The sequence below is a fragment of the Spodoptera frugiperda genome, chromosome 29, assembly GCF_023101765.2.
Source record: "Spodoptera frugiperda isolate SF20-4 chromosome 29, AGI-APGP_CSIRO_Sfru_2.0, whole genome shotgun sequence".
In the NCBI taxonomy this organism is placed as follows: domain Eukaryota; kingdom Metazoa; phylum Arthropoda; class Insecta; order Lepidoptera; family Noctuidae; genus Spodoptera; species Spodoptera frugiperda.
Window position 1 is genome coordinate 3,118,129 of NC_064240.1, and position 26,678 is coordinate 3,144,806.

General features: G+C 36.4%; 1 protein-coding gene across 2 annotated transcripts in view; it reads right to left on the reverse strand.

Annotated features, from left to right (window-relative positions):
- LOC118268493 (uncharacterized) overlaps positions 1-26,678 on the reverse strand; it is a 129,438-nt gene that overhangs the window by 31,271 nt on the left and 71,489 nt on the right. For both annotated transcript variants that reach the window (XM_050706540.1, XM_035583015.2), the window contains exon 2: positions 1,369-1,510. In XM_050706540.1, the coding sequence (XP_050562497.1) occupies positions 1,369-1,510 (142 nt within the window). The remainder of the gene's footprint in view (positions 1-1,368; positions 1,511-26,678) is intronic.

Below are 26,678 nucleotides of genomic sequence, written 5' to 3' on the forward strand. Positions count from 1 at the left end.
CACTAACAAGTAGTACGAAAATAAATATTGTGCTTGAAAGCTCGTTAGTAATACGGGACTAACAACAAATAAAAAAGTGAAACTAACTTCACCTCTGCCCTTTTCGAGTTAATTAAAGCCTATAGTATGATGTTACAGGTATAACCAATACCATTAACTGTCGTAGGTACTCACAGTCATTTAACAGTTACTTAAACCAGTCCTTACTTTAGTAACTTTTTCGGAACAAAATCTGTACCTAGGAATAGTTTAAGTAATCATTAAATGGCTCTGAGTATGACAGTTAAGTTGTTTTACATATTAAATTAACTAAAAATCATGGTTTACTCACTTAACGTGACATTAATCGAGAACACCTCTACTACTTTCGAGTCACAGAAGGACACTTCATCGTGAGAGCTTTTCTACATTAATACTCGTGGTTAAACCGTGATTATTAGTTAATTTAGTTGAGTTATTACTTAAGAAACTGTCTTCAAGACTCCTATGCCAAATTGAAAAGCTTTTTGTTGATTTTAACGATACAATCAGAAGGAGTAATCGATAACGCGAAAGAAATCACTTAGCCTGGCCGTCATGACATGAGTCATTAGTCAACCTGCCTAGTCACATACCTACTCCGTTGGTTAAATCGTTATCGTGATGTACAATTTGTTACGCTTTACTTTTCCAGTTCCGCACTTCTATCTATTGCACGCAAAATATTTTAGAATGGCCTATAGTTATAGTTGTTCTAGAGTACTATCTAGATACGTGTTGTGGTCTATATTAGACCTATTTTTATTTAGTTATATATTTTACATAAGTATATACCTAAATAAAAATTAAAAAGAAGTAGAGAAGAACATTGTATGAAATCTGACATAAATCACACTAATATTATGAATGTTAAAGTATGTTTGTTTGGCTGTTAGCATGTTTTCCGTCAATCACGCTTAAACTACTCGTACAGAACGGATTTTGATGAGTTATACAGATAGGGTATTGATTATACTTACTACTATACGAGAACGCGGGCCTACGAGAAAGCCACTGATAGAAGCTAGTTGCCAATAAATGCAAATAATGCATAGAAAGTAGTACAAGTAATTGTGTAGCATCGTGGCAGGATTTTTTCAGAAAATTCAGCAGGCTTGTCTCTTAAAAAAAGTATAAATATTTCTCTTCAGTCACATCAAATTAAAAAGTTTTTCATTTTGTATGGAATATGGTGGCAAACGAGCAGACGGATTACTTGATGATAAGCAATTGAAGCGCAGCCTATGGACGCCCTTAACACCTGAGGAGTTACAATTGCGCTGCCGGCTTTAGGGATTGGATATAAGAGGTTTCCGCAAGCGTAGTTTCACAATGAATTCTTTCTCTTACCTGTTGTGAGCGTGGAAGGAGAGTCGCAAAGGTGGTGGCGGGGGCTCGGGCGGCGGCAGTGCGGCGCGCCGGAGCCGATGGCCGCCCACATGCGCGTACGCCGCCGGTTGCCAGTACCGCACGAACGGTGACAGTGACAACCCTGGAACAAGCAGAAGAACACATTTTAATAAACATTTTGGTAGTAAATTTAAAAAAAACTATAAGTTGTCTCAGGGTTGAGGGTAAATAGGGTCTAATAGATAGATAACAAAGAAATCGTGGCGAGTCACCCATGTCATTTAGAATTCAGTCGATTGGCAAGTACCTATATACCTATGTACATACTTCTATATATACGCCTACGTCACGGTACAGGGAACATTTACACGAAATTATATTATTGTTAAAACAAAAGGCTCCGTGGGAATTTTAATTAAAAATTTTCGGAGTGATAGACTCCTGATAAATCATAATGATTGACGGCTTTTTAATGGAAGCGAAAGTATTAATGTAAAAATGTAAATTTCCATCTATAAATAAATTGGTCTAATAAATTACTTTAAGTCGAAATTAATTAAATTTTCGTTCAATTTTATACGTTGTTTATTTTATTTGCGGAGTAAAAAAGCCAGACCTATGTGGTTTCAGAAAAGCCAAGATTATTTATTGAACATTGTAATTAGATTAGATACCGAAACCAAACCTAACTTAATACAATAAGTGCCTCTAATACAACAGAAATTAAATTTCGAGACGTGTACAATTTAGTGAGATTAATGTCTAATATTTTATGCTGCAATTTATCACTGTAGTAGACGGAAATATGAGTCTCAACGCCGACGTAATTGGAAAATCAAGTGCAATATATTTCCTGAGCCAACTTCTCCTGGGAGTTTCCAAGGATTTACACGCGTCTAGGATTCGCAAGTTAGCTTAGATTAGCGCCCGCCGACCGAATCGGAACGGGCTGGGGATTTATTGGAACTGTGTGCTGTGTGCTGCTAGCTAAATGCATATGTTACTGTGGTTTAATAAGTTTATCCTGTTGTTCTATTCTCATTACGCAAAGTTCTGAATATTTAAAGTTAATTCGATGAAAGACTCTAGTTTATATCTGGTTCTAGTGTTATGCTCAGTTCTATTTACATTTTGTGCACGTTGGATCCGAACATTTAGACAGTTTGAATAGAAATGCATGTAGTTAGATACCTAATAGGTACCAATGTAACTTTAAGATCGTCTAAAAGTGAAGGCAAAAGCGATTTCCACCACGAAAGTACCAAAGAAAACTAGCTATAGAAAGTAGGTGTACCATATTATTTAAATAATATGAAAGTTGTCTAAAAATATTGGCAAATGTAATGCACTCGTATGCTGGCCTCGTAGTGAATGCAAAGTGTATAATTTTTCGCGCCATTTGCCGATGAGCGTGGGACGTGCACGCTAGGTGGCGCCAGCGCGCGGGGACGTGACTCCTCCATTCCTGACTGCCAAACGCTGTAATACACTATGGCCGAACTTCGCTCAACTATGTACAACTTACCTAATTCCCAAGTCCTTTGTTTCCGAATGAAGTCACAGAAACAATTCGCAGACGAGAAAAAAGAGGAATTTCTTTACAACTCCGGTTGAACATTTTTTTAAAGTTTCTACAAATTGGCAGTCTGTGCATACTGCTGGATCTCAATGGAGCCAATAAGACGGATCTTGGATGTAAATAGAGTTTGAATTTGTTTAATTCCCAGTCGTCTAGTTCCATTGAAGGATCTTTTCTTCGCACTTTCCGATTTCGGGGACGTAAACATTCTTTAGAAAGAGGACAGGGTCACTCCGGGCTTACAAACGATGAATCTCTTTCAATGACATTTTTGAAGGCAAATTTAAATAGGCACATTTCTTTTGAAATGAAAATGTTTTATTTCAACGAGCCATTCAATCTTTTAATCAAGTTACCAGAAGTTTGAATCGTGATTTAAGATATGATACTCAAGTTCGTTTGAAGCATTGTATTCAAAGTTGTGAGACGTCGTGTAGCAATCAAACGTTACATATTAACTTTCTCTTATCTTTTATATCATTGAGCTATTGTCATGTCGGATACCTACCAGTCGGCATAGTTAAGATACGAGGGCGAAGTGATATTGTATTAGAACTTCTCCTATTGACGGAGCGTCAACCCGAATGACGGGTTTGATTACGGCACCCGTCTGTAATTCGTCCTTCTTTATACTCTAGTAATTACGACTCGACTTGAACGTTATTTTAGATGACTTTCTTCAAACATTTATTACGAACAGATCCTATTTATTATGATATCAATACATATTTATATAGATAATAATCATATAACGGTTTAATCGAATTTACATCATTGCATTTTTGTTCGACATATTCACAGAAGAATAAAGTGTTTATTTGCAGTTTTTACCAAAAACGACAACCATTCAGGGTAAATCTTTTTTACCACAGCGACACGCTTCGCACTCACATTTATTTTACACGGGAATAAACAGTGTAAAGCGTATAATACAAGCACAACACGTTACAGTTCATTTTACATACGTACAGATTTGTTTTACCAATATATAGGTATTAAAGCAAAATAAAGTTTCACATAACCTTTATTTAAGTAACTTCAATATTTAGTGTAAATAATTGACCAACGTTACACCTGTGTAAGCTGCAAAGACTGTAACGTAAAACTACATCTAAGGTGGCTGCTCTCCGCCTCGACAAAGAGTACTATATTTAAGCTTCTTTTGAGACCTGGCTGAACGTCGTTTTGCGGAGAATTACCTTTATTAGAGCTGAATAAAATCAATAGGTTCTCCCTCTGGCGCGGCTTAATGAAGGCCGCTTGAATGCTTATTAGCTCCGCTCAGTCCAAGAAAGGTTTAATGGAAAATCGGATTTTGCGTCGGCATTCCACCATGGTCTATTTCAGATTAGTGCCAGTGATTAATACAGGTTGCGGCCCTCATATCTCCGGTTTGTCATGAACAGATGAAAAATGCGTCCGCATCAGATATCAAAGGGTTGATCTAGCGGCCGATGACTTTGTAGCGCGCCTTTGTTGTAAAACCGTTTGTTGTCGAACATTATATTGCTGTCATTTTTCACTTTGATTGTTTACAACTCAAAATATGTAGAGTGATTCTTTGACCGCGGTCTTCTCCGTTTCGGAAACGTGCCTTTCTTTGAGTTATGTTTTTATAAAGACTGATATTGTTATCTTGATGAAGTCTTTTGTTACTCGTTCTCAGTAAAAGAGTTCCACTTTATCTTCATTACGCGTACATAAATAGATACGTCTGAATGTTGATTAAATCCAAAAATGTATTCGTCATAATGAGACATGACTTTCATTTTTGGCTTCTCTAAAAATATTAGGGGCTATCGATTGCGGACCGTACGTCTTACTTCAACGTTCACTGACACGGAGATCACTCTCAAAAACTTCTAAAAGAAAATTTATTTTTAATGTCAAATTCATTTGTGAATTTATCGGTCTGGTGATTCTGTCTCGGAATGATTTGAATAAATCTAAATCTAATAAAAAGAAAAGAAGTAAATATTTCTTCGAACGTAAATTAAGTAAATATGGTTTTGCAAAGGAATACACGAAGCATTTGATGTACTGTGGGGAGAACAGTTCAGTTTATTGGTTGGTCTGTATATATGGTAGGTTAGTACTCTGTTGCCTTGGTGAGCGGTATAAGAGATCTTATTAGGGTACCGGCAGCGCACCCGGGTAGCTGCGGACCACATAAATGGATTTTCCATTAGATGCAGTACTTGCCGATAGAAAGAACACGCCGCCGAGGCGAAACTCTGAAGCACTGGTTTTGAATATGTTCCGGAAACTTATTGAAGCTTATCTTAACATCCGTAGGCTTTTCAACGAGTATTTTATCGAAGGAAATGTTATTTATGAAGTTTTCAAAGGATTGTGGAATGCATTAGATTTTGTTTCTATTTTAGACATATTGCTGGGCTGGATGGAATTTTAGGTAGGTAATAATCAGTAAAAAAACCTTTAATAAACACAGAATCTTCGCGTTTATCGATCGTATAAACCTCCATAAAATACAAAGTAAGTAATATAGAATTAACGATGAAATGCGACCGAATTTATGACTAATTGAATTACGGCCAGCGTTTATGAATACCGTACTTTATATTAATTTTATTCAATCCTCGAATAAGTATGAAAATTATGTTGTAACTTGTAATAATGGTGAACCTCTAATTTATTACACGTCCGCCGTGATTACTTCGTTACAAGTTTAGGAAACTTAATCTGTTTGGTTGGGATAAGTTGCTCTGTATGAAATATGGTCTGTTTTAGCTTTGTGGATGCATATGTTAAGTAATTAATATGTATTCTAGTTAGTATTTAACTTATTACACATAAAACACCAGTATTCCCCAAAGGGTTAGTTGAAGATGAACTTAAAATACATGCATTTTATGTGTAAAAAAATATATAAAAGAAAAATAAATACATTTGTTTATTTTCTTTTATACACTTTTTGACACATAAAAAGCCTATCAGTTCCATTTGCAATAACAACATACTATATCACGCACTATGAATAAAAATGTTGGTGTTAAAATTCAATGGCAATGTTTTATGGATTCATTTTAAAAGAAGAATCAATAAGCTATGGACCATGATTTCTTTGACTACCAATGTGAACTTTCGATCACTGGTTGCTACTAACCCCTATGGCATTTTACGTGTTAATAATTATAATAAATATGTAGAAGTACCGTAACCAAAGGGGAAAATGTTTTTTGCATGTACTCGTACTAGGAGCTTACAGGACTATAAAACAATAATATGCCTCCGTCTGAGTTATTGCTTCAAGAGCCGGCAGCTCGATGCACCCTCGTATGTGAAGTATTGTCTAGTTCTTATCTTATCAGTGCCTGTTTCCTTTCCGTGTATTTCCTTTAGGTTTAGCTTTCAGCTCATAGTTTATTACCTGCTTTCTGTATAAGCAGTAGGTGTATTAAGAAAATATTAGTGTATATTATGTAAAGTCTTTGATATTGTTTACAAACGTGTATCGCGTTTTTGTAAGGAATACAGTGCTCTCACTGAAGTTATCTCACTTTATATTACACGCTAGAAATCTATAACGATCTAATCATCTACTTATCACGTACACTCCATACGTGATTAGTAGATGATTAGTAGACATTCCACAGCAAAATGGATTGAAGAAAGAAAAGAGTTATGTCTGTATCAATGTTTTAAGAGGATAGATATGTAGGAGAATTGGGAGAGTTTAGAAGGGAGAATAAGGTGGTTAACGCCCGTTGTTCCCTGCGCTGGCGTATGGGTTTTTAGTTATAGGAGGAATGGAAGGAGGGTAGAGAGGCCTTTGCCCTGCAGTGGGACGATCACGGCTAAAAATAAATACTTATAAACTTAAATGCTAAGTACACAAAATCATAATACATACATTGTCTAACTCATGTTATTAACCCCAACTAAAATGGACGTGTCATGAAAACATTTGTGTAGGCTTCAGAATCACTTATTATTGTTATAGTCGCCATCATTTCCATTAAGGAGAGAGGTGATTAAACTGACAATGGGAGGCTGGGTAAACAACCCAGTGCTGCTGCCCACGTACTACTGTGGTGATCGTTAACCTATCACACGTGGTGCTGCCAACACGTAATTAGCATCATGTTGTCAATTAAACAACGCCATCTGTTGGCCAGTAATTGAAATACAAGGGCCACGTTGGACCATTGTGAGGTATAATAGGCAGGGAGCATCGTATGTGATGCATCTATTAGTAGAGATAGAGCGTCAATTTAATAAGCGTACTATAAGCTATATTTGATTTTCTATCTGTCCCTAAACAGCTTCAAAGCTAATAAATATCTGCAGATAAAACCATTTTAATATACATAATTCCTGCTCTTTAAAGCAGAGGCTTCGAGCTATATAGTAACATACATATGTACATAACCTCACGCCTGTCTCCCATGGCAGGCAGAGACAATGGAACGCCAATTGCTACGAATCTTACATACCTCTTTCAAACAATACATAGCAAACTTTAGAACATTCCGAAATAACACTCAGACGATACAATATCCATTTTATAGATATTACTACAGAATTAGATACAAGGAAAGAACTGACACAGAGACAGGAATGATAATCGAATAGGTATCAGCAACTTACATCGCGTTTCTAGAATCGAGCATCGAGTTTGAAATTTTCCGAATCGCTATTCGAATTCGGTAGTTAGCTAGCGAGTGGCGCATTCCTACAGGGATCACGGAATCCTCTGCGGTATGGTAGATAAGCGAAGTAATCGCGTTCAACGTGTTTCTAATACTTTTACCAACGACCTGAAAGGGTATTACAGATATTCCGAAAAAAATGTAGACATAGGAACCTATTACATGTAAGGATTGCTTTGAACTTGTCGAGTGTGAGTGTATCTGCTATTTTAAGGATTCGATTTTGGAGACGATAAATATTTTTATTAGATTTTTGTTTTTGAATTCTTAGAAATAATACATTATTGATTGAGTGAGATGAGACTTATAGCATGCAATTGCGAAAATTATCGTTACTGTGAGAAGACACCCACTACACGTCTAAACACCAATTTGGGGAACTTACTTAACTTAAAATACTTATTCTGAAAACATTCAAATATCCTTTACATACATACATAACTTCACGCCTGCCTCCTATGGAGATTGGCAGAGACAATGGACCGCCCATTGCTAGGAATCTTACATACCTCTTTCGCTTGTATATAAATTTTCTTTAAACAATTTCAATTCGTATAATACGTGACACGGATTATCCGTACGCATAGAATACGCGACAACATAAAGGGCATCGATCTAAAATTCTAAATGTAGCAGTTTGTCACCAGTTAGTCCGGCTCTATGGGTGTGTAGCACTACGTTCGCGATTCAATGGGTATCTGCAAAATGTTCAAGACCCGCCAAGCTCTCGCCGCCGAATGGTCGGTGCATTGCTTTTTATTAACCGCTCGTACTGCGCTTAATCCAATTAAAGTTCCGAGTTTGACCGTCAGACCGACGTACAGCTGTTTTATTAAAACTGTATTTCAAGTGGATCCCTCTAATTAATCTGACTCTACAGTAACTTTCAGCCGAAAAACTCCCGCTAACCTTTTCATGTCTATGTAGATTAGATACTGAAATTAAATATTTATTTTGCAAATTAGTAGTAGCCTAAATACCTCAGCCCATTTGTAATCAACATTCTGAGAATTTCAGGCCCTTCATATATCATATAATTAAGTTTAAAGTAAGTGCTTAAAACTTTAGTGTGTAGGTGCTATTGTATTATGTAGATCAAAACAACGTTAGTAATACTATAAAGGTATAGAAAGGTTTGAAGGTTAAACTCACTTAAAAGTACAAACAAGTATTTAAGGTAGGTTACCTACTTACGACTAAAACATGTTTTTGGAACTTTTTCATAATTATTATCTTCTCCCAACAATGAAAATATAGGAACATTGAATAAGCGAATCATTTTAATTGGCCGCCGGCTAGCTAACGTTGCAAAATACGATGTGAAAACTAGAAATTGTAATATTTTGTTAAATAAGCAGGCATGGCCAGTTGGTAGCGAATGTTTCTAGCATTGTGCTATTAATATTATTCAGCGGAAACAATGGGTGCATAAATACATACATTAGTGGAACATTTTCCAGGCAGTTCGTTAAAGAAGTGTCGTAGTCCTACCCCTTGAAATAAACCCGTGTCCTCTCACAGCCGTACAAAGTAAAGCATACTCGTAGTGGGATTGATTATTTATAAATTCGGCCCATGCAGTGCTGGTCCCTTCGGGGAGAGTGACATAAACATCTGTTGTTTATTCATCGTGTCCTCCGAATATCGCTACACTTCTCCTTTCCCTTTACGTGTCTATTTTTGTTTGTAAAACATGTCTTTCCAGAACCTTTCTTACTTCAAGATAAAACAGAACGAAAGCAATCACTTGAGCTTAACAAAAGATTTTGTACACATACTGTTTTAACAGTAAAGCCTACGAAATCCCGCATTCTGAGTGCGGGCTTAGGACAAATCTTGGAATTTTAATTAATAAATGCGATTTAGGAGACCACATTCATTTTATTGGTGCTTATCTAGTCTATTCAGAGTTTTGAGTATGTTAGGTAAGTACCTATCGGACGGGGGTTCGATTGAAACAGTATTGAACTGGCATTCCGTTGCAGGGTGAGTAGAGGCAGGTAATCAAGTGTCATTCATCGAGATGAATGCTCGGCACTCGCAGTATCCTCGCTAACGCAATCCTGCGTACGTACTCGTGCTGAGCACATGTTACATTGTACCGGGTACTCGCTACTCGCTACTCGTATGTGCACTTCCACACATGGCATGTCATTGTGTCATCCACGGCTGATACGTTCGGCATTTATCGTAATTTTGAATGCATTTATTCGACGAACTGTTCTGTAGCTGATGTATTGGACAGATTCTTGTTTGCTAGTAATTATACCTCCGTATGCCACCCGGGATTTTTAGGAGATAAACGAGGTTGGTTCTTAGAAAGGATACGTTATTAGTAAGTTTTGCTGGTTGGTTTATTCGTACCTACTGCTTAGATAAGAACAGATGCTGAAAATCATCCTTCTTTGTACTTACAGCTAAATTCCTCCAAGAAGAAAACATAAATTTATCCACGACATATTGAAGTTAATTTACATTGCCAAGTGCCACCCTCGGAGCTGCGAACTGCCTAGCGGTTTTACCGGGGCTCCGGCTCGAAAAGCAGGATTAGAAACGGGGTATTTTTAGTCAGTAAGAGTCTGACACTCCCTCTCGCCTCACCCAAGGCGAGAGAAGTCATCGGATGATATTCCCTCCCTTAAAAAAACCTTATATAACACAAAGTACTTAAAATTCTGTACTACAAGTGGAAAATCCAACATTGAAACATTCAGTTCTTTATTCCCGATTTCTGTAGAAACAAAACAAGATGAATCTTAAGTCTATTCGCTGAACCAGGTCAACTTGAAAAACAAAACGCTTGGAAAAATACTTAGGAAGGTACCTGGCTAACGTAACGTAAACTTTATCGTTATGGGTTACTAGTAACTAGTTAAGTAGAAAACAGTAATTGTGGGTAAAATGAACGTGAGTTAGGTAACTCTGTTAAGCCAAAATAAACCAGTTTGTTATTATTAATTAACTGTTCCTTTCTGATTAAAGTTTCCGGTACAAGGGGTAAATATACACGTCAACTTGCTTAGCTACGGTAACAAGTCGAGTTAGGCTGAATTAGTAACACGTACCGCGGGGAATTTTACGGGTTCACTTTGAGGATTTAGGTACATGTATGATAGTTTTTATAATAGTATTAATGTGAATAAACTTATTAACATTTACACTAATAACTTACAAATAATTATGCTTTGTTCACTACATATTTGATTGATTGACAGTTGAATAAAGTAGAGAATATCAGTTGCATTGCGTCTGCCATTACCTATTCTTCGAAGATACATGTGTCTAGAGATGTGGTTGTATTTTTTTTAGGTAAATTTACAAATTCGATTTTTGTGGAAGTGGATCTTGAGAGCGACTCTTGTAATAACAACGACTTTTAGACTGAACAAGGAATATACTTAAATCTTTGACTGCCAATAGAAAACTGTTGAACACGGCGTTTAATGTGTTAATAATGTCTGTTACGTTGGTTGTTAAATGGAGATATTTTTTAAGTGAAAATAACAAACGATTGAATCATACAATCTTTAATATAAGTACCCATTACCTAAAGATAAATAGTTATTCCCTTTAAGTATGAAATTCAAGCCGACACCTTACCGCGGAAAGTGTTAAAATGAAAATGGATCATAAAATTATTCACGAAAATAAAAACATGAGACGAAACAGCCATAAAACAAAGCCTCGCGTTGACATATTGCAGAGCACGCTTACATTGTTAAGTCAAAATAAAAAGATATAAACATGAATAAAAACGAAAAGATAAGGGAGGTTTATTTATTCTGCGAAACAATTTGGGACACCGTCCGACTGAGCTGAGGCGCCATTTCGACAAGAAAATTCTGAACTCGTACTTATTATGTTCAAGTATTTTAATTTGGAGTTTAAATAATTCTAGAGGAACTCATAGCCGTTATTATAGAGGCTTAAATCGCGACAGCTGTAAACTAAGGAAAATTGTTTATTAAATCAGTATTTTGACTACTTGGTGTAAATTGTATTTCATTTCTTCGATTGTTGAGTGAGTATCTTTCAAAGAAAAGCTTCCGTAAAACTGTGTACAAGCGAAACGGCCTTCGTCACGGTATCATGAGCATCTGACGTAAACACATCAATGACTCATTTATGCTATCTCAGGTGCGTTCCGAATACCAAATACGGAATACATTACTCCAAATGCGTGTCCGAATTGTGGAGACAATTGTGAACTAGGTCAACGTGCAATCCGAACGTTAATTGAATACACTAGATTAGGTTTGACAGGTGAGCCGCCAACGTTTGCCAATGTCGGCGATTTGTGACTACATTCGAAGAGAGTGGTTATCAACTCATTATGTATGTCCCTTCATGTCTATTTGTACATAGCTGTGAATTCATTTAGCTTTTATTTTTATAAATACGTTGCCTCATTATAAAATGTTTTCATGTGTCGTGGGTCCGTTTACAAACACAAAGGTATAAATCAAGCATCAGTAATCAGCAGCTCGTCGCCCAGCCGCTGTGCTAAATGTGTATTCAAAAAGAATTGGATGAAGAGCGAAAGAATAATGAGGAATAAATCTCTCCTAAGAAAATAGAGAAGCTTATTAAACTTAAAATAGTTTCGTGGATTTAAAACGTAGAACGTGAAAAGAAATACTTGTATACTGGCGAAGTTACGATAGAATTGGTAAGAAGCAGGATCAGATATTTCACCCCTAAGTTATTAGCCAAACATTTATCGGTACAGACTGCTAAGAAATCCAGTTTATTGTTTCCCAGCAGCCGGCAACACGATCTCCTTCAATAAGCGAGAGGGGGTGAGTGGCGACCTCTAGTGCACACTCCTAACAGATTAGTATTCTCGCTCCGTCCGCCACACGCAACTGGCGTCAACTACTCAATGAAATGCGATTCTGCTACGTTTCTTATTTGCAAACTTAAACACGCTGCAGCCAAGCCAATTTAGCTCTTTGTACCTCGGAATAGAGCCTTATTAAGCGCTCATAAGGTTGTCAGGTGATGAGATCACAGTCGTCATTCACAACATTCACGCACTACATGGTAAGTGTGCAACTGAGTAGGTTATAAGGCCGAGTTATATAAACGTAATGAATTTTGTGAACACGTGAATATTGCTAACAAGCAGGTTCATTACGGCGGCAAGTGAAACGGCGCGTAATTTCTTTCAATTTGTACACGATGCTAATTGTTTTCCCGAAGGCAATTGTAGACCTTTCAGAGTCTGAATATTTTGCTAAAAGCTTACTTAATATAATAATATTTCTTCTAAATACCAACTTTAATTACGTTCGTATTGTTTTGTGACTTAAAATACTCTCGTATATTAACAATGGTAGTTATTAATTTTACGAATGAAGAAACTAAATTCAAAATTTTGTGTATATCTTATAGCAACTAATAATGTTTTCTTAAGACATTGTCTTGTATATTTTCAAGGTAATTGATACCATAATATAGTATCCATAGAATTGAAGATAGTAAGTATACAGCCTTCAGTGAGGTTGTAAAAGCGGAAGAGCAGCAACCTTCAGCCGGTGTAACGAGGTAACAGTGTATTGTACATACATACATACATACATGTACATACATATACTTGTTATGTTACCCCAAATTATGTTGATATGGGCTTGTTTGTAATAACGACTACACATCTTAAAGCCAGTAACTAAAACCCCGTGAAGTTAGTAGTTGTGAATGAAACTACTGAAATAGAGGACACAGGAGAATTGTCAGTGTTACTGGGTTTGTGATTAAGAAATATTTGATAAATTTGTAATGGCTAGTGGCTCACTAGTCACTAGCAATTCTACTAGATTTAGTAGAAACTGTTACTGACACTTAGTAGAAACTGCTGGGATTCATTTTTGGTTAGTTCAGAGTAAGATTTTCTTTAGAGTAGAGTTAGATTAGTAAAAGTGGGATTTATGAAGTAGAGTTTAACAAAATGTTGTTTTGTCAAAATTCTATTAACGTACTTGCTAGGTTATGCATATAAAAGTACCGCAATGTTCAAGAACAAGAAGGCATCAAACAAGGCTCGCTTTTTTAAGCTAAGTAATCGCTTTCAATTTATATCCTCCGTTATTCTTCGTCTAATGGAAATTAATAATGTATTTATGGTAAAATGAGGTGGGTGTTAAAGAAACTCTAACATAAAATCAGTCAGTCAGTAGACTAGCGTTATCTAGAGCCGTTTAATCTTTATCTGAGGAGTCGATTTTCCTGTTTTGAATATCCTTTCTTACCATATTCAAATCAAGGTTCCGATAATGAGAATAACAAGCCTCCCCGCTTGGATCAGCTCCAAATAACTCGGCCTTGTAACATAACCGTTCGAGGTCGCTATTCTGTCCAGATCTCCAAAACATTGTGCTCCACTATCTTATAGGATCCTCCATCTCATTCCAGCTTATGTGAAACATAATAAGTGCAAAGAAGACGGAGTAAAGCCAAGAAAACGCCTTTAAAGTAGAGAGACTCAATGGAATCGGTCGCTTTTATGTAAGCTTGCCAACACATACCGCGCCAGATATTTTAGAAATACGTGTAAAATCGAGATTCATTTCTTCGCACGACTTTGTATTACACATCTACCATATTGTGCTGACATTGGATTAAAATTTTTGTGTATCCTATCTTAAAAAGTGCCTTAATTTTTACTGTTAGTTGTTCCAGTAGTAGCAATCATGTCCTTTGAACACGTAGTTTTGCATTACATCTGTGATTGTTTTTGATTCGAACCCTTTTTTGAGGGCGGAAAATTATCCAAAGACTTTTCCCACTATGTCTCTGAAGCCTTAAAGAGAGATTTACCGATGCTATAACGACGAGCCCATGTTTGGGGTCCTAATTTTTCTAAAGTGGCTGCCAATTTTTTAACGCATGCTTTATGCGAGAAAAAAAGGAATTGACTATTTAAGACTTTATTTAATTTTGAAATGAAATAAAAAAATTGGGTTATGTTTATTTTTTGCTTACGCCCCCGTAGCTTGGGGGCCCCAGTATAATTGATACGGTAGATACTGCGGTAGCTACGGCCCTGCTCATAACCACAAAACGATAGCCAATAACCAAAAGCCAAATAATATCAGAATTAATCAGCGAACCCTTCATTGATGATTGTTCGGAACATAGTTAATGTTTGTAAGGATGCTGGCTCCGTATCTGTAGGGGTGCATTCGTTATCATAGTATTACGAACAACATAAATAATTAATGGTCTGATACGAGCACACGAGGCAACTTTGATAATTGGGAACAGTTGTGTCGGACGGCTCTTTGATTCTTTATGTTCCAACTATTGTGAGCGGGGAAATAGCAAAAATGGCGACCTTCTGACGTGGACTTGCTCGTGTGTTACCAATTGGCGATTATATAGAACCGAGTTGTATATTAATTTATAGATAGTATACATACAGTGTTTAGTTATGATTGTAAGGTAAATATTTGACTTAGGATAGATCTTTCACCAATTTAATTGTAAGCTGACATTAATTTGAGTATTTTAAAAATTAGCTTCACTGTCATTCGCCCATTTTACTTAAAATAGTTATTAAATAAACTTCTTCTTCTTCCTAGCGGCTTCGCTTGCCCTTTCGTAGGAATATAAAGTGTCCTATGTGTTATTCCAGACCTATAAACTACACCTGTTTACAAATGTTATCTCTATCCCTTCAGACATTTTACGTGGTTGACGTAATTAAGAAAAAACAAACATTCGCATTTATAATATTAGTCAGATTATTAACTCCACACCTCCCTTTACCCGAGACCACTTCAGAAAACCATTTACCAAAGTAATTTTCTCAAGTTCTAACGCAACGCATCAAACGAAGCTGCTTTAAAAATATCAAAAAGCCTTGTTTTGAAAAGAGCGTCGAGCGCAAAGCTTTCAGACTTTATCTAGATAAATTCTGAGCTAGGTGCATGACGGCATGGCCACTGTCGCTTTCATGCAGCATTCGACAGCGTACTCTTGAACTCCATAGAGTATCTAGCGGCGCAGTGTACCTAAGCCCCTCCTACCTAAGTATATCACGTCTAGTTAGATTACACTGATCAGGGAAGCTAACGGCGGGTTATTTATTGGTTAGCACCACGCCGCACCACGCCGCACCACGCCGCACCACACCTGCGATCCGCGTGAGAAATTCTAATAGAAAAGGTTTTACTTCCCTGACGCCCGATACTTAGTTATGTTCCAGTGGTTTGTGGTTTCATATGTAGTAAGAGTATGTAGCTTGTCGAAATACCAAGCGATCAATTTTCGATTAAATATTTGTTAATTTTGCTCTGTTAATGACATTCTTGGGTGGGTGAAAGGAAAATCTTAAGCTGCACAAGTAAATGAGGTGATCTGTGGTGGTTTTTTTAAGATTAGTTGTAGTCTTGTATGAAAGTCTTGAAGATCACGGATTAAACGCAACATATTCTACTAATATTATTAAGTTTCTGTGTTTGTTTGTTTGTCTTCACGTCAAAAAGTGCTGAAGGGATCGAGATTAATTTTGAAACAAGGGTAGATTATTGTCCGGAATAGCATATAAGCTATGGCTTTTTATCTCATAGGAACGCGGACGAAGCCGCAGGCATAAGCTAGTGCGTGAATAAAACTGAAAGTAGAGGTAAAATGTTTAAAGTCCACCGCACGTGTTCCGAGCGACCAATAGTGAATGGAGGCCGCAGAAAGATTTGTTCCAAACTATTCAAAAACTTTGTGGGCTCCAGTGAAATTTTGCATGTACACGGTACATGTAGGTAAGCCGAGATTCCGCTACCGGAATTCCCACAAAGTATTCCTAACTTTTTTGTTGGGGATAAAACTAGTTGTTAGGTCTTTGTAGGTGTGGGTAAGTTTAGGAGTTGGAAGATAACCTAGTTGAATAATGGAGGGCCACGACTAGTAGAGCCTAGTTTGTAAGGGCCGAACGATAAGCTCAAAATACCAGCTTCCAATGACTGCCGCAGACACTCGTTAGTTAGCCTAAACTAGAGCCTCTGGACACTGACTGAATTCTAATTACTACACTGCTAAATTCAACACTAAATGGTGGTAGCAACACGCCATTTGTTTGGTAGACAAGATAAGTAGGTTGTTTTATTAAATTGGGCGTCAAAAGTAAACTAATTAAACTTGTCATGACTGAAAATAATATTAGTTTTTAAGAAATTTAATGATAATTATGATATTTATTTTTGCAAATAAGTTACAATGTTACTAATTTACACGAACACTAATTTACAATCTCTTAAATAACAAGTTGAGGCCGGCTTTGTATTTTCTTTTATTTAACTAAACTATATAAATGAATATAAAACAATTAAAACGCGTTTATAAACAATTATTATGTTTCAATTAAAAGTAATGATTGACAATAGAACAAATTAGGATCTATCAAAGAAATGGTAAAATAAATAAAACAAAAACAATAAAAATATAGCTAGAGAAACTGCACTGAATGAATATCTACAAACAACTTTTTTTACAAAGGCAATAGCTACAGTTAAGAAATTGAATATTCTTTGTAAAGAAATACTTATTCTTTAAACGACTCCCTTTGTGAGCTTTGGAAATGTATATAGCAGTTTTTGTATTGTTTTTCTAAGATATTTTTCACTAGTTATGTTACTGTTTAAGTATTCAAAACAATATTGTGGCTATTTAGGGTAATCCATGCTTATTGTCTTTCATATTCATGTTTCGGAGGATAAATAAAGATGTTACAGTTGTCATACATTCGTAAATAGGTGCCTAGTCATAAACACAAAGCTTTAGAACCGTTTTAAAACCCACAAATGATGTAAAACATGCCATACCACCTGAATATCGATAAGAAAGAACATAGGAAAATCTATTTGGTAAGTTTTGGAGCATCGATGACATCATTCGCTTAGATACACTAGGTAGATATTGAAAATAGACAAGTAATTTACTTAGATATCACATTCGCACACACACATACACAAATAAATGACTATAAATAGAAACACCCATTTTATTTATAAATAGAAACTAATCCGATAATAGAATACAAATCAAATACCGTTCCTAATTTAAATTTGCAAACATACCATAGACGTTACACTAAGCTTTTCGTTGATCACAGATTAAATTAATTAATGCAGATAACACATGAACGCAGCTTAATATATTATATTATCTGTGCGTGGTATTCAGAACATTACGTACAGGTTGTCAGACAGTAATGAATCAAATCATCACTCCATTGTACACTAATCAATCTCCGTACATGAAAGCTATAGACAATAAGAGAGCGAGCTAATTAGCGAATGAATAATGATGCAATACGCCACTAATCTAGCGGAAATGCTTAATTAAGATGTAGGTTTATGTTTACATCCCTCGGTAATGTTATATTGATGATGTACGTGATACAACAATCATTGTTGTTGCTTGAAGAGTAGGTAGAGCGGATAGGCATACAAAGCTGTGTTACTTAGGCATTTTGTCAGTTGCATTCCACAGGGCACTAATTGAGAATCTGTATGGCCATATTTTTTTTTTGAAAATTGAAAATTTGCTATATCCTACTTATCTTCTGGGCTAGGATGGAACCAACGATATTAAAGGTACTTTGTGACAGCATTCGATTCGTAAAACACAAGTACCTCACGCAATTTCTGCCCTTGCCAGTCGACAAAATAAAGGCGACATTTCTTTGCGAAAAGAAATAACAGAAACCTTGTCAGTCTTGTTTTCTGGTAAACGTAAACATACAAAACAATTCGTTAATTAAAGGAAAATTCTTTGCTCTTTTTTACAAATCTCTAGGAAGGCGATAATTGACACAATTTTCAATGTTAGAGAAAACAGACAATAAAACGAGTTCCTAGTATCGAATAATATTCATTAATAAATGTTTATTGCTGTGACGTGCTTTCTAAAACTCAGTTTAACGTTTAATGATTCCATGCATATTAATTAAACTGTGCCCGGTTATAGCCAGTGATGTCGTAACAACAGTAATTATAAAGCTATAGAACACAACAATGCATCGGATTAAACATAATTAATGCACATTTATTAGTGCATTGCAAATTGCAATTAGAATCATGCACTCCACTAGCCACATTTCTGCATTCAATCAAAAAGCAACATTCCATAAACAACAATGTCATCGAACTGTCACTTTTGACAGCTAACATTTTTAAATTAACCACAGAGTATGGCAAAGGAAATTATGTGAACATCCTCTTGAACGAACAAGATTGTATTTAATGAGCGAGTCGAAAAATTATCATAGAAACAAAGCTATCTAAACAGTTTACACGAGTGAGCAATCTTACGATCCTTGGTCATTAAGATTTACGAGGCACTTGCTATCACTGACGTCGATACAAAAAGGATAAAGATAAGGGACGAAATAAAGCTTTTATGGAAATCCCTTCCGACAATTGAGACGATATAAACACTGGCTGTACATTAAATATTTAGCTTTTATTACGAACTGGAGTCGGATCATCTGGACGCGAAGGAGTTTCTTCGTACTTTTCTATAAAACGTATCTACATAAATGATAATCTTCATCTAATATTCGTGAATGTACAGGGTGCGGTGACCTCAAAAACAAAGGATGTGTTAGTATACAGTTTTTTAGGGACACTAAACTTAAATATCAAGCGTATTAATAATGTTTTAAGGACCATCCGATACGTACCCAAAATCAATAATAATATAAACACCTTGATAATTAGTTAAGTTTAAATATTATATTAAGACTAGCTATTCCGTCGTGGTTTCCCGCTATTCCGCTCCTATTGATTGTAGAGTTAGATTTTATTGCCTTATAACCTTCCACAATAAATAAACTATCCAACCAAAAACAAAATATGTATTTAATTTGAACTGGCGGGTCCAAACAAACAAACTTTTTAGTTTTATATATTACTATTGATATAGATAAAATATATATATATATAAATTATTAAAAGAAAAAAATGTACAAAACTTTTACCTACGTCATAACTTTTGTAAAGCCACCTCGATAAAAGAATTCTTCAGAAAAAGAAACTATAATAAAACTAATAATCTATCTATTATTTCTGTGAGAACCAATATCCCGTATTTAGTTCAAACAGAAGATTGATCGCAGCTCGTTAAATCCCGCATTACCGTCTGTCTAAACCACAAAGGAATATCACAAAACTTGGGTTGCTACAGATTTATCCATTTGTAAGACGAGAGCTGTCGGCCAGACTACTAGGGTATCATATTATACAAGGAGGTGAATCAAAAAGCGTCGTAGCGTTCACAAGTGCGTGTTCGCAAGTAATTCGAGTACACTCGCATTCGCCTCGGAGTCGGAACGCAATGAGGGATATTGCAAAAAAATCCAATAACAGTCGTAGGGGGAACAGGGTGTTCAGGAAATTGGAACGGTGACACCTCACGGCGACAGGCTACGGCACCTGTGCCAATTACACTTAGCTCCACGGAAAATTGCTCACATGTACACTGATTAAATTGTCACACACGACAAACGCAAATTACGCGAGATTAATGCCAATATTAAGTTAAACAATTTGCAAAGGAACAGCAACTACACCCACAGATATCTAAAACGATGTCAATAGCATCAACATTTGATACTCAAATCAAATTATTTATTAATGAAATTCAAGTTTTGGACCACAAAACAGTTAATTATATCAATAAAAGCGGTTTAAACCATTGTCCCAGTGACCCGCTACTTTCACATGGCCTTGACTTAACAGTTGAACTGTCAACATTTCTTTTTGGTTTGGTAACTGGCCAACTTGAGCATGGGAAACCAAATATTTAAAGGTTACGCAAAATTCCAAAGTGACCTTCATGGATGCTGGATGTGCGCCAGTCCATGGTGCGACTTTGACCCAATAATCTGAATGAGAACGAGCATTATGTAGCCAGCCAAATATTTTGGGGTCAAGTATGAATCAAACTAATGGATTAAACCTGCATAACATGGATTTTACTTATTCATACATGATTACAAAACAGAGTAATGACTTCCTGTAATTGTAATTTGTTAATGTGGTTACATTTTTCCTGACTGTAATCTAATACAATTTGTTTCGTATCAATAAAATATAAAAAAGGAAGGCACGCATGGTGTGAGAAAATAAGCAACACAAAGGACCTATAAGTCTCATGGTTCTCTACATGGAACTTATCGAAACTGCACGAACAAAATGAGTTTCTCAATTGACTTAGTTTTACCCCAAAAAGATTCAATAAGAAACAGGCGATTTCTGGTGCGACCACAAAGTTTTCTAGTCAAGGGAAAATATGAAACTTCACATTCAATATTATAAAGGGACAAAGATAGGTTTTCGTAGAGATGAGAGTTTCGACGAAGATTGTAGTGAGTTTATTTGAAATCCAATAGCGTGGGTCGTATCGAAAAACTTTACGTCATCACTTAAGAGTGGCATAAACTAGCGTTGTGCGGGGGAGAGCGGCCATTCCGCGCGGATTAATTAGCCGTACAGCGGGCACTTGAATTTAGTTTTTACGACGCTCTTTTGAGTCGCATTCTCCACGAACATTTGTGGAGACAATTGTAGAGGTTATAAAGCTAGCGTTTACGGTCACCGCAGTAAACACATGCTGTGGTCCGGCGCTTGAATACCGACCCTCGTAAACGACACGCCTGTAACAAAACGCAGCCTGCCTTTGTTTTTCAGGATAAAACATGTTTTAATATGAAACTGAATAAAATACACCGTTGTACAAACGGAGCAACGTCCTGCCGACATAACAGTAAACACAAACACCCCATGCGGTATACAATCAATGGAGAGATTGTTCGATTTCAAAAAGAATAAACGAACAACTATTAGGTATACTATAACAACTGAACTATTGAGTTGCCACCTACACCCCCGTTGCTAAGACAAAAGCAAACTCAGGTTAACACGGGTTCCCACTCGACGAGCTTAATAGGCGTCACCGGATGATCGGATCGTGCTCGGGGCCCGGCGCGGCCGGCGCCCAGGGCCGGCTGTGGGCCGCCTCGAGCGCCCGACGGGCACCAGCCACCAATACCACTCACATCTCTGGCTCGTGTTTTGTGCACAAACAATTCATACTCAACCATGTTATTCCTGTATGGATTATTCTCAACAGTAACATTATTCCTGCGCTATATGTCCATATTTATCTCAGGGAGGCTGAGGGATTGATGCTATTATATTTTTTAAATCCCTAATGATAACAATTGTAAACCGTCTCATTTTCAAATCCATTTTTATTTGTGATACACTACAATGTATTTCCAGTGAAAGATGTTGCAGTACTCGTTACAAATATGAATAAGAAGAACGTTGCATATGAAAAAGATACAATAAAAAGTCTCCCTTTAAGATGTGAGTCACAAAAAAGGAAAAAACAAGATATGAATGTATGTACGAGTCATTTGAGAAATGTAGGAAAAGCTTTAACTGGGACGAAGTTTCTGGAACAATCGTTACTTTTATTGTCACCCGAAAGACTCATGTCATACTATATATTTATAAGTATATCACAGGCGCATGACTGGCACCTTTTCATTAAACTACATAAGTAATTTATTGTTTCCGTATAATATATATCGGACAGACAGACACAAAAAAACAGAACTCCGTCATTTATACGCTTGACAACATCGCTGTCTTGAATCATAAAGTTTGCCTGTGAAAACCTTCAGCTGTTGTCGCTTCGAAGGAATAAAGAGATCGTCTCAACCACAGGCTGAGGTACTTATGCTGGTTTCATTCAACCCTTCACATGCAAAGTTTAAGAATCAGTAACCACACTGTGCTGTTGATTTATACATGTAATAATCATATATTCTGAGGCATCACGGAGTTAATGGGCCGTAAAATTATGCAAGTGGTTCACACAGGTTGTTGGGTGTATGTGAGTAATCTAACTACGCATGCGACTCGAAAGGGTTGTCTTGAGACAAAGTTCTCGGTCACTGTAATGTAAAATATTTTGGGTTCTGATGTTTTTATTTTAAATGTGAATACCACAAGTTTCAAAAGTCCTGTTTTAGGACGTTTGATCGATTTAATGATATCAATCGATCGTTTGATCGATTGATATCATTAAAATATTCTTCTCTAAAAATAGAACCTCATTTGAGGTTTTATTTTTAGAGAAGAATATTTTAAGAAGCCTGAGAAATAAGCACTAGGTAATTATTATTATGGTATATAACGTTGTTCTAGTCTAGATACAGCCTTACATGTTTTAATGAGGCGAATAAAATAGAAATAAATTAAAATAGACATACTATCAGAGTATAAAACCTTAGTAGTTCTTATTTTACCTAAAAAACATTAAAATAAGTAAACAAGTGAACTATGAAAATGTACAGCGGTATGGCAGGTCAGCAGAAACACAACAAAAGTGGAAACTGTTGCTGTGAAGTAGTGATATAAATAAGAAAGTATCTGAGCAGAGCGCCGAAATGTTCCCTTTGTTCACGGGCACATTGTTGAGTGGAACTATTCAATAACAAGTGTAGTTAGTTCACAAAGCGAGCCAGACCATTCCACCTGGCTATTATGAGGCTTGGCAGTCAGAATGTAATTCCTTATTAATTTATAACGCGCGTAAACCGAACGATGGAACTCGCGACAACAATTTCGGATATTCCGAGTATCCAACGTAATTTACTAAGTTCATAACGCGAGCACTGGCCGGGAACTCGGTGGAAATTTCAATAAAATAACACGAGCCTATATTAAGTGGCGACCAGGTCATTCATTCACTGTTTGTGCGCACAGATTTATTGGCAGGCATTACGGAAGTTATTTTTATTATTATTTTCACGCAAGTGGTGGGAACAGGCGATAACGTGGGGGTTGGACCCTTATTACAGCAGCTGTAATAGAAATAAATATACGTGTGCTAAAACATAAGGGCCTGTTACATACAATATGAAAGATATTTGAGACAGCAAGTCACATTTTACTGAGATTTTGTTCTCCTATACCCTTTTATTTTCTCTACGAAAAACAAATCGTTTAATAAGTATTATTTGATCAATTTTGGATAGTTGAAAATGATGTTGCTAAATCACTAGATAGAATTAGTGAGTCTGTCAACTGAATAGCAAACCTCAAACGCAGTCCGAACTTTACAGACTGCTAATTAAGATAATCCCTAGATGGATGCGTCCATATACGCCGCATCGATCGATATCCATTCCAGTAACTAATCCACTACACAACGTTGCAAAAAACCTCACATATTTGAAACGTTTTATTGATAGGAATATTGATGATGTTCTATATTTAAAACAGCGTTTTTTAAAATAAAAAATGGATACTGTTAGGTTTGTACAGTATTTTATTTCTGTTTCTGTTTTTTTACTTCCATTTTGCTTTTCATAGCGCTAACGTAGGGAATTACATTTCTGTACAAACTACAACACATAAATCGGCTCTCAGCGGATAAAAATAGAGAGGTCGAACAAATACGAGTTTACTTTCCAGTGAACATGTCTCAGAGAAATATAACGTCTTCATCTCCCGTATTTACTTTTTTCTTAAAGATTTATGTACACAATAAATATAGGGCCACTCGCTCGCCCAATCACGCTCCCAATATTCGGAGAGGTTACGTCCAGTCCTAAACAAACGCGACCCGGACCCCTAAAATGTCGATTACACTAACTTCTCTTTGTTAAATAAAATATAGGTAATTACAAAAGCATCATAATGTATGTACGGTCATGCGTTTCACTTTAAAAGGTCAGGATGATCCGTAGTGGGGGAAAGAGGAATGGTAAAACGTCAATGAATTGTTGAGGAATCTTCACCGTAATGGGAAACTTGTATTTAAACTGCGAGGTAACTACTTTCCAACGTATTTACACCGCAATGTCACGGCAAATAAGAGCGAGATCGTACAAGAGGAAAGGACTGCAGAGAGTGTTCTATTCAGACAAAATTATACTTAATGAGTGCTGTTATATTTTACAATTTTACGCCATATTATGTTGTCATATTAATTTGCTTGGAACAAAAGGTAAATAGGTATTAGAAAAGGTTAGGTAATCGATGAAGAACAGTTTATACTAACGAAAGAACCTGAACATTTCAATTCGTTTTTATCAACAAAAGCAGCACTAAAATGTAATCTTACCTATAAAAATAGTAGAAAGTTGTAAGAAATACAATTCGAAAAGGTAATTCTGTACAAATGGCAGGTTTACGATTAGCGCAATATTAAAGGCCCTGGATTCCATTATCCCGGAGAGCCCGGACGTCCTAAGGGATGTCAAAGAAATTCCCCTACTGTGCTGCTCCGACTAAATTCGATAATACATATATGGGAGGTACTGGTTTCGCAATTATCTATATATAGTGCTATACCAACTAGTCGGTAGTTTGTGCCAGGTATTTTCGCATTTTGTTACTATTTAAGGGTCTTTATTCTAAAGCTGTGAGAGATCATTGCTAGATTATTGAATAAAGATTGGTTTTCATTTCTTTCTTAGTAGGATTTTTGAAATATGATACATTATCGAAAGAGGTGGCTTTTTATTTAGTTTCATTCTTATGCTTTCTCCAAAGTAAGCGATGCAGAGCTAATGCCGTCTTAGATATCACTACTCTATCTTCAATATGACAAAGTGAAGACACGTGTAGTAGGTAAATTAATACGTAGACGCATAACTTCTATCACAATATAATATTTTACAAAAACACATTGAAATTGAATAATGTTTCCATGAGTAGAGGAAATTCTATAGTCGGCGAGAAACCTTTTAGTAGCTCGGATAGAAATACAGATCAGGGAGCATTGAGCGAGTAAAAACACATCTACGTCATATCTCGGCGAGGTTATCTTAGCTACTTCGATCCTATACTGCGATAATAAATAAAGTGTCAAAGATTTTTAAAGAAAAAAAAACGTTGCCCCACACTAGGATTTTGTCCTGTGTCCTGTGTCTGTGGGTGCGTTTACAAACATGCACATGACACCCAGACTCGAAACAACAATTTGTGGATCACACAAAGAGTTGCTCCGTGCGGGAATCGAACCCGCTACACGTTGCGCGGCAGCTAGTTGCCTAGCCACCGCGCCAACCGTGCAGTCCGCAGGCGAGATTATCTTAGCAACTTATGTAGATTCTATACTGCGATAATAAGTAAAGTGACAAAGAATTTGGAGAGGAGATTCCCCTTAGTACCAAGGTCACGAAAATTTTCATTGATTCTCAAGAATTCTCTTTCGGCTTAAGAGGGATTACCGATCATTTGTCTCAGTTTGATTCGGTAAGACAGGGGCAACCAAGAAAATTACTCGAGCGTCTTCAAAGGAGAAAATGAAAAAGGAAAGACAATTTTCTATTTATGTATAAATCCATTTATAGAGTTTGTCCGAGAAATGTTTTTGCATTGTGACATTTAATGTGTTCGGCGAGGTTTCCTTGTTACAGTGAGGTATATTTCGTCAGTAATAGTTCGTGTGATTCGGAGAAGTAATCTAGTTCATTTTCAGTTATTATTAGGGTTGCTTCATATTCATAACTTACTGGAGATATCTTTCGCTTAGTGCTATTTCGGGTTTAGTCAATATTTCAAACTATGAAATTTTCATAATGCCAATTATTTAAAAAAATCTGAACTGTAAATAGTCGCTACTAAATTCGCGCTTATATGTCAAACACACTGGCTCTGCAGTATATCTGCCCGTTTTATTGGGGAACAAAAACCGTGACGTTACATTTGTTGCGCTAAAATTTTAAAATAAAGCACAGACTACACAGAAATAATATAAAGCGTCTGTTGCGAGCGAACAAACAAACGTGGCAGCAAAACATGGAGTAATGTAGTCTGGGAGCCGGCGCTCGCTATTCACTTACTTTCCATATGAAACGTACAGTAATGTGCTTGGCATTACTTCGACATTTCCCAAATTTCCTCTGCGTAAACTGCGGCCTTGGCAGAGCCGTGGTGGCATTAAAACCATCCAAGATTGGATGACTGTTTCAATATTTACAAAGGGTAATTCTCTGTACTTCAATAAATTATCAAACCTAAGCTCTTCGCTCGGTG